Source organism: Eublepharis macularius, chromosome 5 (genome assembly GCF_028583425.1).
Source record: "Eublepharis macularius isolate TG4126 chromosome 5, MPM_Emac_v1.0, whole genome shotgun sequence".
Lineage (NCBI taxonomy): Eukaryota > Metazoa > Chordata > Lepidosauria > Squamata > Eublepharidae > Eublepharis > Eublepharis macularius.
The window spans coordinates 54,840,449-54,855,621 of record NC_072794.1 but is presented as its reverse complement, the minus strand read 5'-3'; the positions used below and the strand labels follow the sequence as shown (position 1 = coordinate 54,855,621).

Here is a 15,173-nt window from a genome sequence, read left to right as displayed (position 1 = left end):
GACTGCAAGTTCTACTTTAGGCAGGCCAGGCGCTTCCTTGAGAGTAAATTCAACCGCCGGCGACACTGACTTGCCTACGGCTACAATTCGCTCCCTTGCTTCGCCGCGTGGGGCATGCCGACAGGGTATGCCTGTCACGTCTCTGAGGATTGCTTACCTCGAGAGACGGTTCTACTCCTGCCGGGCTCGGCCCTCAACACCTCCGCAGTCTCACCCCGAAACCATCCCGGCTTCCTGAGCTCCGCCTTCCCGCACACAGCGCCGCGGCGGGTGAGAGGTCAGAGGGGAAAAGGCTCCTCATGATGGCGGAGGAGAAGACGCGAAGTGCCGCTAAGGCCCGAAGTCACCGCAGGCGCTCGGGTAAGAAGAAGGGAGAATATCCCCCTCCCCGTGTGTTAGTTATTTCTTCTCCCCCGTAGTAAAACTGGCCGAGGGGTGGAGTTTGGAACGATCCACCTTCACCGAGGGGCGGGCGGCGACCAAACTCCTGTGCAGCGGCAAGCCTTGTCCCACATTGAATATATGAAGTGGGGTGGACAAATGTGTAGCCCTCGTTTCCAGAACCGTCCTGGATTTAGATTTCGCAGATGGCCTGGTTCTGTGCGAGTTTACTCCGAAGTAAATGTCATTGGGACATGACTGTAGCCAAGCTTTCATAATAGAAGTGTTTCAGGATTATATTTTGAATTTATTTCAGTAAAGTATCAGATGTTTAATGTGCGTTCCGTAAATTGCTAGTTTATAGGAGCAGCGGCATGAATAAAATTGGCAGACATACCAGTGAGTGAAATTGGCCCAATCGAGTTTCAGTCTTGTTTGCTCAAAATAATACTCTTTAGTCTTTATCTAAATTAGCCTCCATCTCTTTGTGCACTTAGAATTATTTATGCAAATAAAACTGTAAACATCTTTCAGTAATGATTGAACTGACCTAAATGCAAGTGTGAAAAAAATGTTCGAATGTGTTGGGCTGCACTGTATATATTCATTTGAGGTAGTAATTTATATCCCATCATCTGATCTTTGGGACTGTGGTGTGTGTGCCTGGAGCCTTTTTTAAAGGACTGATGGGGATATAAAATGAGTTTACAGGCTTTCCCACATACTCGACTTACAGCAGGTTTTCTGGACATTCAGTCTGCAAGGATTGGATCTGGTTTGGGCTTCTGGCCAGGGTTTGCACCAAAGAAATTTTTTTTGCACGTATAAAAAAAAAGCTTTTAAAAATGGGGTATGTGCACATGAAAAAAAAAACTGGGGGAAAGCCAGTTTTGCAGTCAATGTAGCCTTTCACTTTGCAGAACTTGGAAGAGTAAGGGAAGCAGTTTGAACACCAAACCAAGGTAATTTGACCATAGAATACCTCTGTAGCTGATAAAAATGCAGTCTGAATCATCAGCCAGTCATGCTGTCTTGTATAAAGTGATTGATAGAACATTCTTTGGTATTTGAATATGTGATTATAGTGGTGGCACTTTATTCCCAGATACTTGTTGACCACATAGAGAACCAGTTTGGTGTAGTGGTTAAGAGCATGGGTCTCTCATCTGGTGAACCAGGTTTGATTCCCCACTCCTCCACTTGAAGCCAGCTGGGTGACCTTGGGTCAGTCGCAGCTTCTAGGAGCTCTCTCAGTTCCACCCACCTCGCAGGGTGTTTGTTGTTGTGGGGATAATAATAACATTCTTTATAAACCACTCTGAGTGGGCGTTAAGTTGTCCTGAAGGACAGTATGTAAATCAAATGTTGTTGTTGTTGTTATTGTACGACCCAATCTTATATTCCCAAATATATGTATTTGAATTATATCAACTTCTTAGTATACTGTGACAGGTGCCGATAACTATAGTACACAATGTATTTAAAACGCTTCTTGGGAGAAGAGGCTTAACAAGGTTATCCTACAAGTAAAAGTGTAGGATACAACATATATTCTTCATGCCTTGTATGGAGTTAACCCTTTGGTTATGTGTTTATGGTGTTCTTTATGCATCCTTTTCTTTTTAACCAGGAAATAAACAGACCAGTACTTTGAAGAATGAAGATGCCTTACAAAGGTATGATACGTCCATAGGCAATTCAGTACTCTTTTGAGAAGTCTATTGGTAGACCAGCCCAAAGGTCTTCTAGGATGTGGATTTTTGGCTTCCACATTTTTTTTTACCAATAATAATTTGCCTGCACGTGTTATGAAAGTTTGCCAGCAACCTAATAAGAGTGATCACTTTGGAGTAGTTTCACATGCATAACCTTGTCAATCTGTGGTAGAAGAGTAAGGTTTGGGTCCAGCAGCACCTTAAAGATGAACTAGTTTGTCAAGACTAGTTGATCTTTAAGGTGCTACTGGACCTGAATCTTGCACTTTGGGGTAGGATTCTTGAGTTTCTGTAGAGAGATGGACAAGGAAGCACACAGTATGTAAACTATTATTTTCAGGATACATTTAAAGCTGCAAATCATAGTTTGGAACCTGACCTATGGTTAGCATTAACTATGGTTTCAAAGTGTTGACCACATAAATAAATGTTTGTTCTGTTGTAGGAGAGCCACACTTGAGGCTGCTATTAGAAAGAAGATTGAATGTGAGAGAAAAGCTTTGCGTATTGTTGAACGTCTGTTGGAGGATGATATTACTGAAGAGTTCCTTGTGGATTGTGTATGTTATCCTTTTATACTAGTATATGTTTATTCCATTTATTTGGTACATTTTTATCTTATTTTTTCTCCAAGGAGCTAGACGTGGCATACATAGTTCTCCTCTCTCTTCAGTTTTATCCTCGCAACAACCTTGTGAGATAAGTTAGGTTGAGAGAGCGGCAGGCCTCGGTCACACAGTAAGCTTCATGGCAGAGTGGATTTGAACCTGGATTTCCCACATCCTCTTCTGGGAGAAGACAAAAGGTTTTGATAGTCTGTCAGAGTGTATTATACAGCTAATGGCTCTGATTCAAAGTGATAGGCTACAGTCCTGTGTATCTACCCGGGAGTAATCCTCATTTACTAAAGTGGAACTTCTTGTGAATAGGAATGTCTGGGATTGCGCTGTTAGTCTTGCTTAATTTCCACTGAAATCAAAGGTATGAATTGTGAGTCTGTGATTAAGTAAGTCCCTTTGGGGACTTACAGGGGTCTGGAGACTGAGCCCTACGAGGAAAGGCTGAGGGCCTTGGGAATGTTTAGTTTGGAGAAGAGGAGATTGAGGGGGGACATGATTGCTCTCTTTAAGTATTTGAAAGGCTATCATTTGGAGGAGGGCAAGGAGCTGTTCCAGTTGGCAGCAGAGGATAAGACTCAAAGCAACTGGCTTAAATTACATGCAGAAAGGTACTGGCTGGATATTAGGAAACCCTTTTTCACGGTAAGAGTAGTTCAAAAGTGGAATCAGCTGCCTAGGGAGGTGGTAAGCGCCCCCTCACTGGCAGTTTTCAAGAAGAGGCTGGATGAATACTTGTCAGAGATGCTTTAGGCTGATCCTGCACTGGGCAGGGGGTTGGACTAGATGGTCTGTATGGCCCCTTCCAACTCTATGATTCTATGATTTCAATATTAATGAAGTAAGTCACATATCAAGGAGCAGATAGCAAAGATGTGACTAAAGAAAGAGAGCAAAGCGTATGTGGAGGGCTGTGCAGACTTTGCACAACTGTTTCTGCATCAAGGCAATGAACATTTCTAATTCTATAAATTTCTCCTAGCAGAAATAGGACAGGACTTAGATTTTTTTTAATGCCACTTTATGCAATTTGGTCATTCGATTGCATCCATCCAGATCTTCCCACTGAAAAGATTTTGAACTTTGATTGCTGCTAAACAGCATTCGTAATCCCTTATCTCAACCAACCTGCTGAGTATAAGTATTCATTTGGGCTTCCAGTCTTTGTTCTCCAAGATAGATCTAGGCTGAAATGATAACTTAGTTTCAAGTTTTCAACAGCTGGATTATAAAAAAGCCCTCTCAAATAGAGCTGCTGGCTTCCAGTAAAGCCCTCTCAAATGGAACTGACTTGCAGTAAAGATGCTTAGATAACATTTTTTATTACTTTGTTATTACTTTGTTTGAATTTTGTATCAGACCAAATATCTTTTCCACATTTTGATTCCTTATATAGTCATTAACATAAGCATGAAGAATGTTGGCAGCTGGAAAAAATGCATCATTATGTAAAATACCTTAAATTGTCCCTCATTATCAAGGAAAAGCAGATGGCAAGTCTTTGTTTTCAGTTTTAAAAAACTTTACAAAAGAGATTAAGAAGATTCTTCCTCTTTCACCATTTGCTGTTTTTGTTCCTTTTTAAAAATACCTTTGTTTTTCTAAATCTCCTTTTTCAATTCTGAATTTTAACCATTACATGTACTGACTAGTTTTGAGAAAGTTCGATTAAAATAACTAGGTTTTGTTTCATAATTTCAGGGGAAATATATAACACCGTCTCACTATAAGGATGTTATAGAAGAGCGATTTATCATCAAGTTATGTGGCTATCCTGTATGTCAAAACAGGCTAGAAAATGTAAGTCTGAGGGTTTCATCCCACCATGCAATTGTTAAATAAAACTTTTCTCAGTTCCTGTTGTGCAAGAGCTACTGGAAGATCAAGTACAGATTGTTCATTTCTGATCAGTGTTGCGCACAAAAATCAAAAGGCAGTAATTACAGTACAATTTGGATGGACCGTATGATTGATCAAATATCATTATCTGGGCTTGAGCTGAGATATAGTGTAAGATATATCTTGCATACGCAGAAAGACAGGATGGGGTACAGATAAGTTAACAGAGTTCAAGGGCGACTTGTGATTTGCCTAAGATCCCTTGCGTGAATAAATATGTTCCATGGGATCCAACTGTTTGGGTGGTTTCTTTATTAGTTGTGACTGCCCTCGCATGCTGCCGGTATGCAATTCTGGATGAACTGCTTGACATTCAGACCTTCAGTTTGTGCAGGTTCGTTGTAACCTTCTGCTGCAATAGATTCATAACTTTTGATTTCGAAGTCAAAACACTTCCAGTGAGAGACAACTTCTCTGATGCAGTTTTGCTTTATTGGATACTTTGCCCAGTTGTGATGGTATACCATTTGAACAATTTCCTCAACGTATCTCAAGAATGTTCTTACTTTAGCATGTTTTTTAATATGCTCACTGCCTTCTGTAATGTAACCCATAGTTTGGTTTGTATAAATTGAATGAATCTCATTAGAATGAAAGTCTTTGACTTGCTGGCTTATAATATACTTTGAAGTTTGTACTAAATGCCTGTGTTGACTTATGAATGAAGAGAAACAAGCAGCTGCAGAACATTGTTTGTACCCTGCCTTTGTACTAGTATTGGCATCTAGGACAGCTTACAAAATTTTAAAGTAGTTTGAAATGAAAATAATTTTAAAAAACACATACACGCATAAAAGTAAAGACAAGAAAATGTGGGGGTGCCCAAATCACTCCTTTGCTGTGCTGCTGAGGCACTGAGGAGGAAGAAGCTGCAGTCTCCAACCTGTCATGACTGTATCTCCTTAAGGGCTACAGCAAGTTGGAGGACACAAATCACCACCACCATGAAGTGGGCAAGTAACAGAGACAATGGATATCAGTTGTCATTGAGGATGAGGTTTTTCCTCAACCAGACTACAGTTCTTCCAGAAGGTGCAACTGCTCCTTGCATTCTTTTCCATGGTGCTACCACAAAACCAGGGAGATAAAATCACCCAGTGATCAGTTGCTTATGCTGCTGTTGCACAGATAGATCTCGAGAGCAGTTCTAAGGAGATCTACTCAGACCCCTACTTGGGTCTATTCTGTGGGACTTACTCCTTGGAAAGTGTTCTTAGGATGGCAGTTGAGTAAAGGGCAGAACAGGCATAGAAGTGCACAGCTGAAGAGAGAGGTACGGTCTGTAGATATGGGTTCATGAATGAAGATCATAAATGTAACATTGAGGAAATTATTGTCCTCAGACACAAGCTATCATCTTTGGGATTTTAACGCGCGTTCTCAGAATTTCCACCCCTTTGAGAAGCATGATTAAGGATATTGTTGCAGTTTGATCAACAAACCTAAATACAGAACATTATTTCAGAGAACAGGCTTGGCAAAGATGTCATTTGCTAACTTGCTAAAATATGCTTATTTTAAGGTGCCGAAACAAAAGTACAGAATTTCAACAAAACACAACAAAGTGTATGATATTACTGAACGAAAGGTAAGCTGCAGTGCTATTTCATTAGGGTCATTTACAAAAAAGTCAATCTGGGAACTCTGAGGCTGAAGTACTGGCCAGATGCCAGAGTTCTTCAGCCCATTCTGTTCTTTCTGGCTATCATTAGCTATTACAGCCCTCATCTCCTCTACCAATGGAGCCCAGAAATTTAGATCGTCGTCGTCCTTCTGTGCAGCCCCACATTGGGACTGCGCAGGCGCAGGCCAGCCGCGGAGAAGATTCTTTTAGCTTCTAGAAATGTGACGGGGACGTTCGGGCCCACCGCGCATGCGCGCCGGTGTTCCCGCCAATTTTGAAGTACAAGTACCCGAACGTCCCCGGCATTCCCTCAGTTCCTTTTTCGCCGCCGTTCGAAAAGGTTCTTCAGCTGTCGCTTGTGTCTTCGGACTTTCTTCTAGCTGTGAGTTGCCGTTTCCTTCTGACTGGGAAACGCCTCCACTATGTCCCATTCCGCTTTATTTAAAAAATGCCAACAGTGTGGCACTAAAATGACCCACTCTGATGGTCATGACCTCTGCCTCATCTGTTTGGGCGAAGGGCACGTCGTGGAGCGCTGTAAGTTTTGCATGGCCTTCACTCCGAAAGCGCGGAACGACCGCAAGGCCAGGCTCCGGGCCTTTCTTTGGGACGCCAACCTTCTACCGCCCAAAGCCTCTGGGTCGTCCGGGAGCAAGCCCAGCTCTGTCGCCCCCTCGCCGGCTCCTCTTCACTCGTCGGAACCGCTCGTCTCGGCTCCGACGGAGGCGTCCGCTCCGGACGGTTCGATCGCCTCCGGTTCCGTGAGTGCTCCGTCCAGTCGAAAGGCGAAGAAACGTGCTTCTTCGAAGCCTTCTTCGAAGCCTGTGGCCACCGAGGCTCCTTCGGAGCCCCCGCCGAAGAAGGCAAAGGCCAAGTCAAAGACCAAGCGCCGTGCTCTGTCGCCGGCCCCGGCCTCGTTGGCTGGTTCCTCTCCTGGACCGGCCCCTCCTCCTGAGGACGTCCGGAGTCTCCTCCATACCCCGTCGCCTCCTCACACACCTCCTCCGGTGATTCCCGACGACTGCGAGTCGATCCGTGGATTTTTGGACGCGTTCCAGGAGTTTGAGCGCTCTCTGCCGTGTGCTCCGGTTCCGGCGGAGGTCTCCGTTCCATCGCAGCCAGTCTTCTCGGTTCCAGCGCCGTTTCACCGGTCCGTTCCGTTGCCTGCTGCTCTGCCTCCTTGGCAGCCTGTCCCGGGCCTAGGGAACGTGGCCTCCTGGCAGGATTTTGTGGCTTGGATTCAGCAGTCCGCTCCCTTTCTGCCTGGTCCTTCGGTGCCCCTGGCCACGGTTCCGGCGCCCTCAACTCTGCCTCCAGCTCCGCCTGCCACTCAGCCGCGTCGCCATCTTTCGGCACCCCAGCCTTCTACCTCGGTTCCGGCTGACCGCCCGTCGGTTCCGACGCAGACCCCAGCAGCTTTCTCCGACTCCGAGGATGATGAGGGCTTGGCGTCTCCGTCTGAGTACTCGTCGGACGCGGCCTCTGACCCTTCCCCTGATGATGCTGTGGGGGAGCTCCGCTCATCGTCCCCTAATGACGATTACAGGGTGTTTGCAGAGCAGATGGTCCGAATGGCCGCAGCGCTGGAGCTCGACGTCGCCTCCACGACCTCCAAACCCAAGAGTAAGCTGTTGGAGCCGTTGTATTCGGGCTCTCCTGCCTCGGTGGCGTTTCCTCCTGTCGAGGATCTCGTCGACAATGCCCTGGCACTCTGGCAGACCCCTGCTTCTGTACCGCCTACGGCCAAGAAGGTTGAGAAATATTATCGCCTCAAACAGGAAGATTGCCCTTACCTCTTTGCCCATCCGAAGCCCTCTTCCATCGTGGCCGAGGAGGGTCAGGCTCGGTTCCGACGGGGCTCCTCTTCGGCTCCATCGGATCGGGAGGGGAGAAAGCTGGATGGAATTGGTCGGAAGGTATATTCTTCGGCTTCCCTGGGGTTCCGGATCGCCCATTTCCAAGTAATAATGGGCTCTTACAATCTTTTCTTGTGGAAGCGTCTGTCGTCCTACCTCTCTGACCTCCCCGACGATCGCCGTCACTTGGTCAAGGCTCTCCAGGCTGAGGCTTTCCGTTTGTCGAAGCAACAGATGACGGCTGGCAAGAACGCTGCCGACTCCGCGGCGCGTGCGATGGCATCCTCAGTGCTCTTGCGTCGGCACGCCTGGCTTCGATCTACTGCCCTGCCCCCCGAGAAGAAGGCCAAGGTCGAGGATTTTCCGTTTGAAGGTCCTCAGCTCTTCTCAGAGAAAACGGATGAGTCCCTTTCTCTTATGAAGAAGAACCAGCAGACGGCCAAGTCGCTCGGGGTTGCGCCTTCGGTTCCGCAGACGGGTCCGAGATATCGGTACGGCAGGTTCCGGTCCTATCAGTCCCCCTACCAGCAGTTCCACCAGCGCCAAGGACGGTTCCCCTCCGGTCAATCCTATGGCCACCGTTCCTACTCTGGCCAGCAGCGCCACTCTTCGAGACGCTCCGGCCGGTCCAAGGGACGACAGCAGCCTCCTTCGCCCAAGCCCTCGACTTCAGCGCAGAAGCCCACGGTCTTCTGACTAGACCAGGACGCTTCCCAGTTGGTCTCCAAGGACGCTGTTAATGTCCTGTTCTTGGACAGGCTACGGCCTTTCTTGCCCCGTTGGCGACTCATTACTACGGATACCTGGGTCCTCTCTGTTGTGGCCCGTGGTTATAAGTTGTCGTTTACCACTGCACCCCCTCTTTCGCACCCACCCCGTTGTGCTTCTTGTTGTAATGTTGTGTTACAAAATAATGTTTTGGAGTTGGTTGCCAAAGGTGCTGTCCGGGTGGTCGATGTCTCTACTTCCCCTTGGGGGTTTTACTCAAGATATTTTCTTGTGGATAAGAAAGATGGGGGGTCTCGTCCCATTTTGGACCTTCGGGCCCTTAATACCTACTTGAAGGTGGAGAAGTTTAGGATGCTTACCCTGTCGCGGGTGTTGGAACTCTTAGAGTCAGGCGTCTGGATGGCCATTTTGGATCTCAAAGACGCCTACTTCCACATTTCCATCTTTGAGGGCCACAGGAAATATCTCCGTTTTGCCTGTGGAGGCGCTGTCTATGAGTACACGGCCTTGCCCTTTGGCCTGGCCTCGGCGCCCAGGGTGTTCACTAAATGTATGGCCACCGTGGTGGCACATCTACGGTCTAGTGGCTGTTTTGTTTATCCCTATTTGGATGATTGGCTCCTGGTGGGTCCCTCCTCTGACTCCCTCCGGGCCTCTATCGCCCTCACCTTGTCCGTCCTAGACGGTCTGGGGCTAGTGGTCAATTTGGGGAAGTCGGTCCTGTCCCCTGGTACGAGCATTAGATTCATTGGGGTCCACTTTGACTCTCTGCTGGGCCGGGCTTATCTACCCCCGGACCGCTTGAGCAGGCTGTCCTCCCTGGCCCGCCACTTCGTGCATAACCGGTTCCAAACTGCCCTCCTGATTCAAACGTTGTTAGGCCTTATGGCCTCCTCCACAGGGGTGGTGTGTTTTGCACGCCTGCGCATGAGGCCTCTACAAAATTGGTTTGTTCGGGTTTTCAACCCCCTCACTATGAGTCAACACCGTGGGTTTTCCGTCCCGAGGGTGATACAGCGGACATTGGTGTGGTGGACTGACCCTGAGAATTTGTCCAAGGGTTGTCCTTTTGGTCCCTTCCTGCCGGAGGTCACCGTCTTTACGGACGCTTCCAATCTAGGCTGGGGAGGGCGTTGTGGACACCTGTCTGCTCAAGGTGTTTGGTCCTCCCTTGAAATGAGCATGCACATTAACCTGTTAGAGCTTAGAGCGATCCGTTACTCCCTTGCTTCTTTTGCAGATGTCATTCGGAACAAGCGGGTGCAGGTCCTATCGGACAATACCACGGCCTGTTACTATCTCAACAAGCAGGGAGGAACAGTCTCGCTCAAGCTCTGCAAGGAGGCGACTACACTCTGGACTTGGGCCATTGCCAACAACGTCCTGCCCAGGGCCATTCATATTGCGGGGGAGAACAACACAGCAGCAGACACGCTGAGCAGGGTGTTTTTGCCCCAGCACGAGTGGTCCCTCAACACGGTTTATCTCCACAAGGTTTTCCGCACATGGGGCACGCCTTTGGTCGACCTCTTTGCCACAGCCCACAACAGACAAGCCCCGCTGTTTTGCTCCCGGGCCGGGATTGGCCATCGTTCACTGGGGGATGCCTTCCAGATACCCTGGTCTCCCGGGCTCTTTTATGCCTTCCCGCCCTTCCCGCTCCTTCACAAGGTCCTCTCCAGGATCAGGGCCTTCCGAACCCATTGTATCCTGATTGCCCCTCGGTGGCCTCGCCAGGATTGGTTCCCCCTTTTACTTTCCCTGTCACAGGGGCGGTGTCTCCCGCTGCCACACGCCCCAGACCTGCTACTCAGGGACGGAGTGTGGCATCACGATGTGGCAGTGCTAAATCTGACTGCCTGGCTCCTCTGCGCCCCAGACTAGGCCTCTCTACTAGGGTGCTTAATGTGATTCTGAATGCCAGGAAGCCGTCTACCAGGTTGTCCTACCAGAGGAAGTGGTCACGTTTCTCTAGGTGGTTAGCCCCCAAAGGGGTTTCCCCTTTCACTTGCCCGCTGCCTGTCATTCTGGACTACCTCCTGGACCTGTGCTCCCAGGGCCTGGCGTTCTCCAGTGTTAAGGTGCACATGGCTGCTATCTCTGCCTTCCATGAGCAGATTGATGGGAGGACTGTGTTTGCACATTGGCTGTCCAAACAGTTCCTGAAGGGCCTACTAAAGTCCTTTCCTCCTAGGGCCCATCCTATTCCTCAGTGGAGCCTGACCCTGGTGCTCTCCCGTCTGATGCTCTCCCCTTTTGAGCCCCTGTCTACCTGTCCCTTGCCTCTGCTCACACAGAAGGTGGCCTTTTTGGTTGCAATCACTTCCTCCAGGCGGGTTGGGGAGTTGTCTGCTCTGAGGTGTGACCCCCCCTTCCTGCAATTTTTCCCCGGTACGGTCATGCTCCACACTAGTATGCAGTTCCTGCCCAAGGTGGTTTCAAAATTTCACCTGCGTCAAAAGGTGGTCCTTCCTTCCTTTTTTCCTACACCCTCTTCCCCAGAGGAACGTACTCTACACACATTGGATGTGAAACGTGCTTTATTGTTTTATTTACATCGCACCAAGTGTTTCAGGAAGTCTCCTGCCTTGTTTTTATGTTACTCTGGCCCTCGCAAGGGCTCGCCAGCTTCTGCCCAGTCCATTTCTCGCTGGATTGTGTCTGCAATTAAACTTTGTTATCAGCAAGCTGGAGTTGGGTGCCCGTTGTCGATTACTGCTCATTCTACTCGAGCACAAGCTGCCTCTGCTGCCTTCCTGCGAGGAGTGCCACTCCAAGACGTCTGCCAAGCTGCAACGTGGTCTACCGCTGACACTTTCATTAAACATTATTCCATAGACGTGAATGCACGCCGTGAATCCGCTGTTGGCACGGCTGTTCTGCACTCTCTGTTCACATAGACACTCACACCCGCCCCCATTGGTGAGATGCTAGCTATTCTCCCAATGTGGGGCTGCACAGAAGGACGACGACGATAAACAGGGTTTCTCACCTGTAACTGTTGATCGTCGAGTCTCTTCTGTGCAGACACACATTCCCTCCCACCTGCCCCGCTGTGAGTGCTTGGTTCTCCATTGTTTCTCAGGCGGCTCAGGTGAACTGAGGGAATGCCGGGGACGTTCGGGTACTTGTACTTCAAAATTGGCGGGAACACCGGCGCGCATGCGCGGTGGGCCCGAACGTCCCCGTCACATTTCTAGAAGCTAAAAGAATCTTCTCCGCGGCTGGCCTGCGCCTGCGCAGTCCCAATGTGTGTCTGCACAGAAGAGACTCGACGATCAACAGTTACAGGTGAGAAACCCTGTTTATCTTCACAAAACCAACTTCTGAGCAAGGTTGGTGTTTTCAGTAGATTTGGTTCTACTGAGCCACGTTTTGGCCATGTGTCACAGCGTTTATAAGCTCCACCCAACAAACCCAGATCCACTGAAAATATCATCTTGGGTTGGATTAGAACTGTCTGTGAAGTACAAATTCTCCCAGAGTAAGTTGAATTCAGGGACTGTTTCAGGTTTTCAGCTCTTTACAGACATTTGCTTGAAAAACTGGATTCCTCAAGGAGCTGAAGTCTGTATTTGAAACCATGTTCTATGGTTGTCGCAGGTGAGTAGAATGTTTACAGCCCCAAATGTGGCCAAGATCCAGTTCCTGCTTTATCTTTTGAGGAACTACAGTCTTCAAACTGGGCCTGTACTGCTTCTGTTTCACTCAGGGAAATATTTGTCTGAGAAAAAAGTTTCAGAACTTACCAAGCCAAAGAGGACATAACTTTCTTCCCCCTCCCACTATTTTTTATTTATTTAGACATTTTATTTAAAAGAAAAGATGAAAATAGAAAGTACATAATAAAAGATTGTACAAAGACTGTGTTTGAAATTGAATTGAGACTTATACAGACTTATATAAACAGTACATTTGGAATTAAGATTTCTACAAGATTCAACACTGCTTTAAAATTACATTGAACCAATATAAAAATACCCTCAAAATGTGCCATGACTAAGCATAAATGTAAAATGGCTCTCCTGTACCCTCCTTGGTTATTTATAGTTGCGTACAATATAATATCAACTTTTTGACTGATCATTTCCCTATTTTTTATCTTCTTAACATATCTTTCAATCCCTCTACTTTGTGTAGTACATTTTTCAGTATTTAGGTAGGATTCCAGTATATTCCGAAGCAAATTTGAAATGGTGCAGCCTCCATCTGAAAATCACATATCAGTCATCCCAAGGTGCAGCATTGTGTGCTTATTTACTTAAAAATGTATGTGCTCTCTTTCCCATGTTCAAGCAGTTTGCAAAAGTCAATAAAAATGAACAATAAGACCCACCAATGTCTCATATAGTAGGTGCACAAAAGCAGTTAAAAGCTGGCTGGAAAACCATGGCTTGCATCCCTTAGGAAAATGTTAAAAAGTAGCATTCTTGTTCTCCTTTGGAAGACTATTCCAGAGAGTTGGAGCAAGCTCAGAAACGGGTGGCCTCTTTTAATATCATTTGGTGTAGACCCGTCACCCAAACCACCTGCTGCCTTGATTCCTAATTAGCAAGAGAGCTCACGTGAGGAAAGCGAGTTCATCATATATGTGGTTAGCTCCAGCATCAGCCTGTCTTTCCTATTCTTAATGACTTCCTGCACTCTTTAAATGAAATGTAAAGCTTTGTGAATCTGTCTTTTATTCACTGATTGCTTCCCCAAGCTAAGAGATCTGTTGAATCTTGCAACACATTTATAATTGTTTTCTAAGGAAATGTTACTTTATCATTGTTGTTGTTTTGCAGTGTTTTTGCAGCAACTTTTGTTACAGGGCTTCAAAACACTTTGAGGGTCAAATTTCCGAAAGCCCAGTGTGGCTAAGAGAAGAAGAAAGGTAATGGAACCTTCGATAGAACCTTTTCTTGGGAATCGATGGAAGAGAAAAACAAAGTGTAGGAGTAGGCTTTTTTAAAAAGATTTGCCCTGTGTTTCAAGATGTACTCTTTGCCAAGGGATGTGGCCTTTACCATTAAATGAGATGATTGGATCTGCTCATCATCTCTGAATTGAGGACCAATGTGGTTTATATCTATCTATCTGGTCCTTCTGACTTCAGAGATTACTTAATGGTATAAAATACATTGCTTGACAAAGAGCCTCTATAGAAATCCTGTCCTTCATAACTGCCTTTCCTTAGTTTGCTGTGGTATTTTTCCTATGTTCAAAAGGTTATACCTTTGAAAAATCTGGTTGGTCTCTAAGACGGCATTGGACTGAAATTTGATGTATTGCAGTAAGTGTTTTCAACTAGAATAAATTGTAACTTGCAATTAGGCAAGTTGCCACTGGTTGTCACTATTTCGCAAGGTATTCCTATAATCTAGCAAAGACCAGACAGAATCGCACATGATATTTAAAAGTTGTTGTTTCATCACATACAGAATTCTCTTATGAAATCAGAAATAATAATTTTTTTCTGAAATATAAATGTTTGGAACGCAAATAACAAACCTGTACTCAGAGCTTTCAAACCACAGTTGTCTGTGAAAAACTATTCTAAAATGATTGAATAATCTGAAAGTACACCACTGTTTTTCTTCTTTTTAAAATAGACATTGAAGACTTCTGCCCGTTTCTGTAATTACAATAAGGGTATTGCAAAAAAAAATCCTCAGTGAATCACAAAAGGTCTATTCAAAGAGTAAAGGCCCCATACCAGTAATAGTTGTTCACCACAAGGCTTTTTTTTTGCTCATGACTGAAGGCAGGGATGGCCTGAGGAGTCATTTTGGTACCTGAGGCAGAAAATTTCAATGGCAGCTATCATGACAGACAATTAAAAAAAAATATCCCTCAACATCTTTTGCTTGTGATGGGCTATATGTGATAGCATGACTTATCATGTGTGCACAGAAAGCAGGCACCACTTTGGGAATTATGGTCTAGGTTCTTCCACTTTGTATGGCTCGTGAAGAGTACATGGTGTGCCGTGTTCTCTTAGTTTGGCTACCTAAAGGAGCACTCTTCTTACACATGTGGAACTACATTGATAAACCACAACTATGGTGGAAGGATCTGAGAAATCTGTCAGACTTTTGTCAGAATTTTCAGCAATGACAAATGCATTAAGTTTACTTTTTAAAACAACCGGCTGTGTAAGTTATTTATTGGATATTCTTATGAACGAACTTTCAAAAACATTTTTAAAACATTTCAAAACATTCTAATGGTGTGTCTACTGTTAAAGCAGCATTTTCCTTGTTTAGTCTCCTGACCACTACTCCAGTGTGTAACAGGGATCCTGTCCAATCTACTTCAGCAGACTTCAGACAAGTAACTTGAATAAATGCAAAAATATTATTGAGCTCTT

General features: G+C 46.1%; 2 protein-coding genes across 6 annotated transcripts in view; one reads left to right on the top strand and one right to left on the bottom strand.

The window, feature by feature from the left end:
- GLMN (glomulin, FKBP associated protein) overlaps positions 1–253 on the bottom strand; it is a 31,853-nt gene extending 31,600 nt beyond the window's left edge. For 3 of the 5 annotated variants that reach the window (XM_054979532.1, XM_054979530.1, XM_054979531.1), the window contains exon 1: positions 158–253. The gene's annotated coding sequence lies outside the window, so the exon portion shown is untranslated. The remainder of the gene's footprint in view (positions 1–157) is intronic. The other 2 variants (XM_054979534.1, XM_054979533.1) reach the window with 2 other exon arrangements.
- Positions 216–15,173, top strand: part of RPAP2 (RNA polymerase II associated protein 2) — a 68,358-nt gene continuing 53,400 nt past the window's right edge. Inside the window, exons 1-6 of the mRNA XM_054979529.1 lie at positions 216–360; positions 2,012–2,057; positions 2,542–2,656; positions 4,415–4,513; positions 6,135–6,200; positions 13,609–13,697. Of these exons, the coding sequence (XP_054835504.1) occupies positions 300–360; positions 2,012–2,057; positions 2,542–2,656; positions 4,415–4,513; positions 6,135–6,200; positions 13,609–13,697 (476 nt within the window). The 5' untranslated portion in view covers positions 216–299. The remainder of the gene's footprint in view (positions 361–2,011; positions 2,058–2,541; positions 2,657–4,414; positions 4,514–6,134; positions 6,201–13,608; positions 13,698–15,173) is intronic.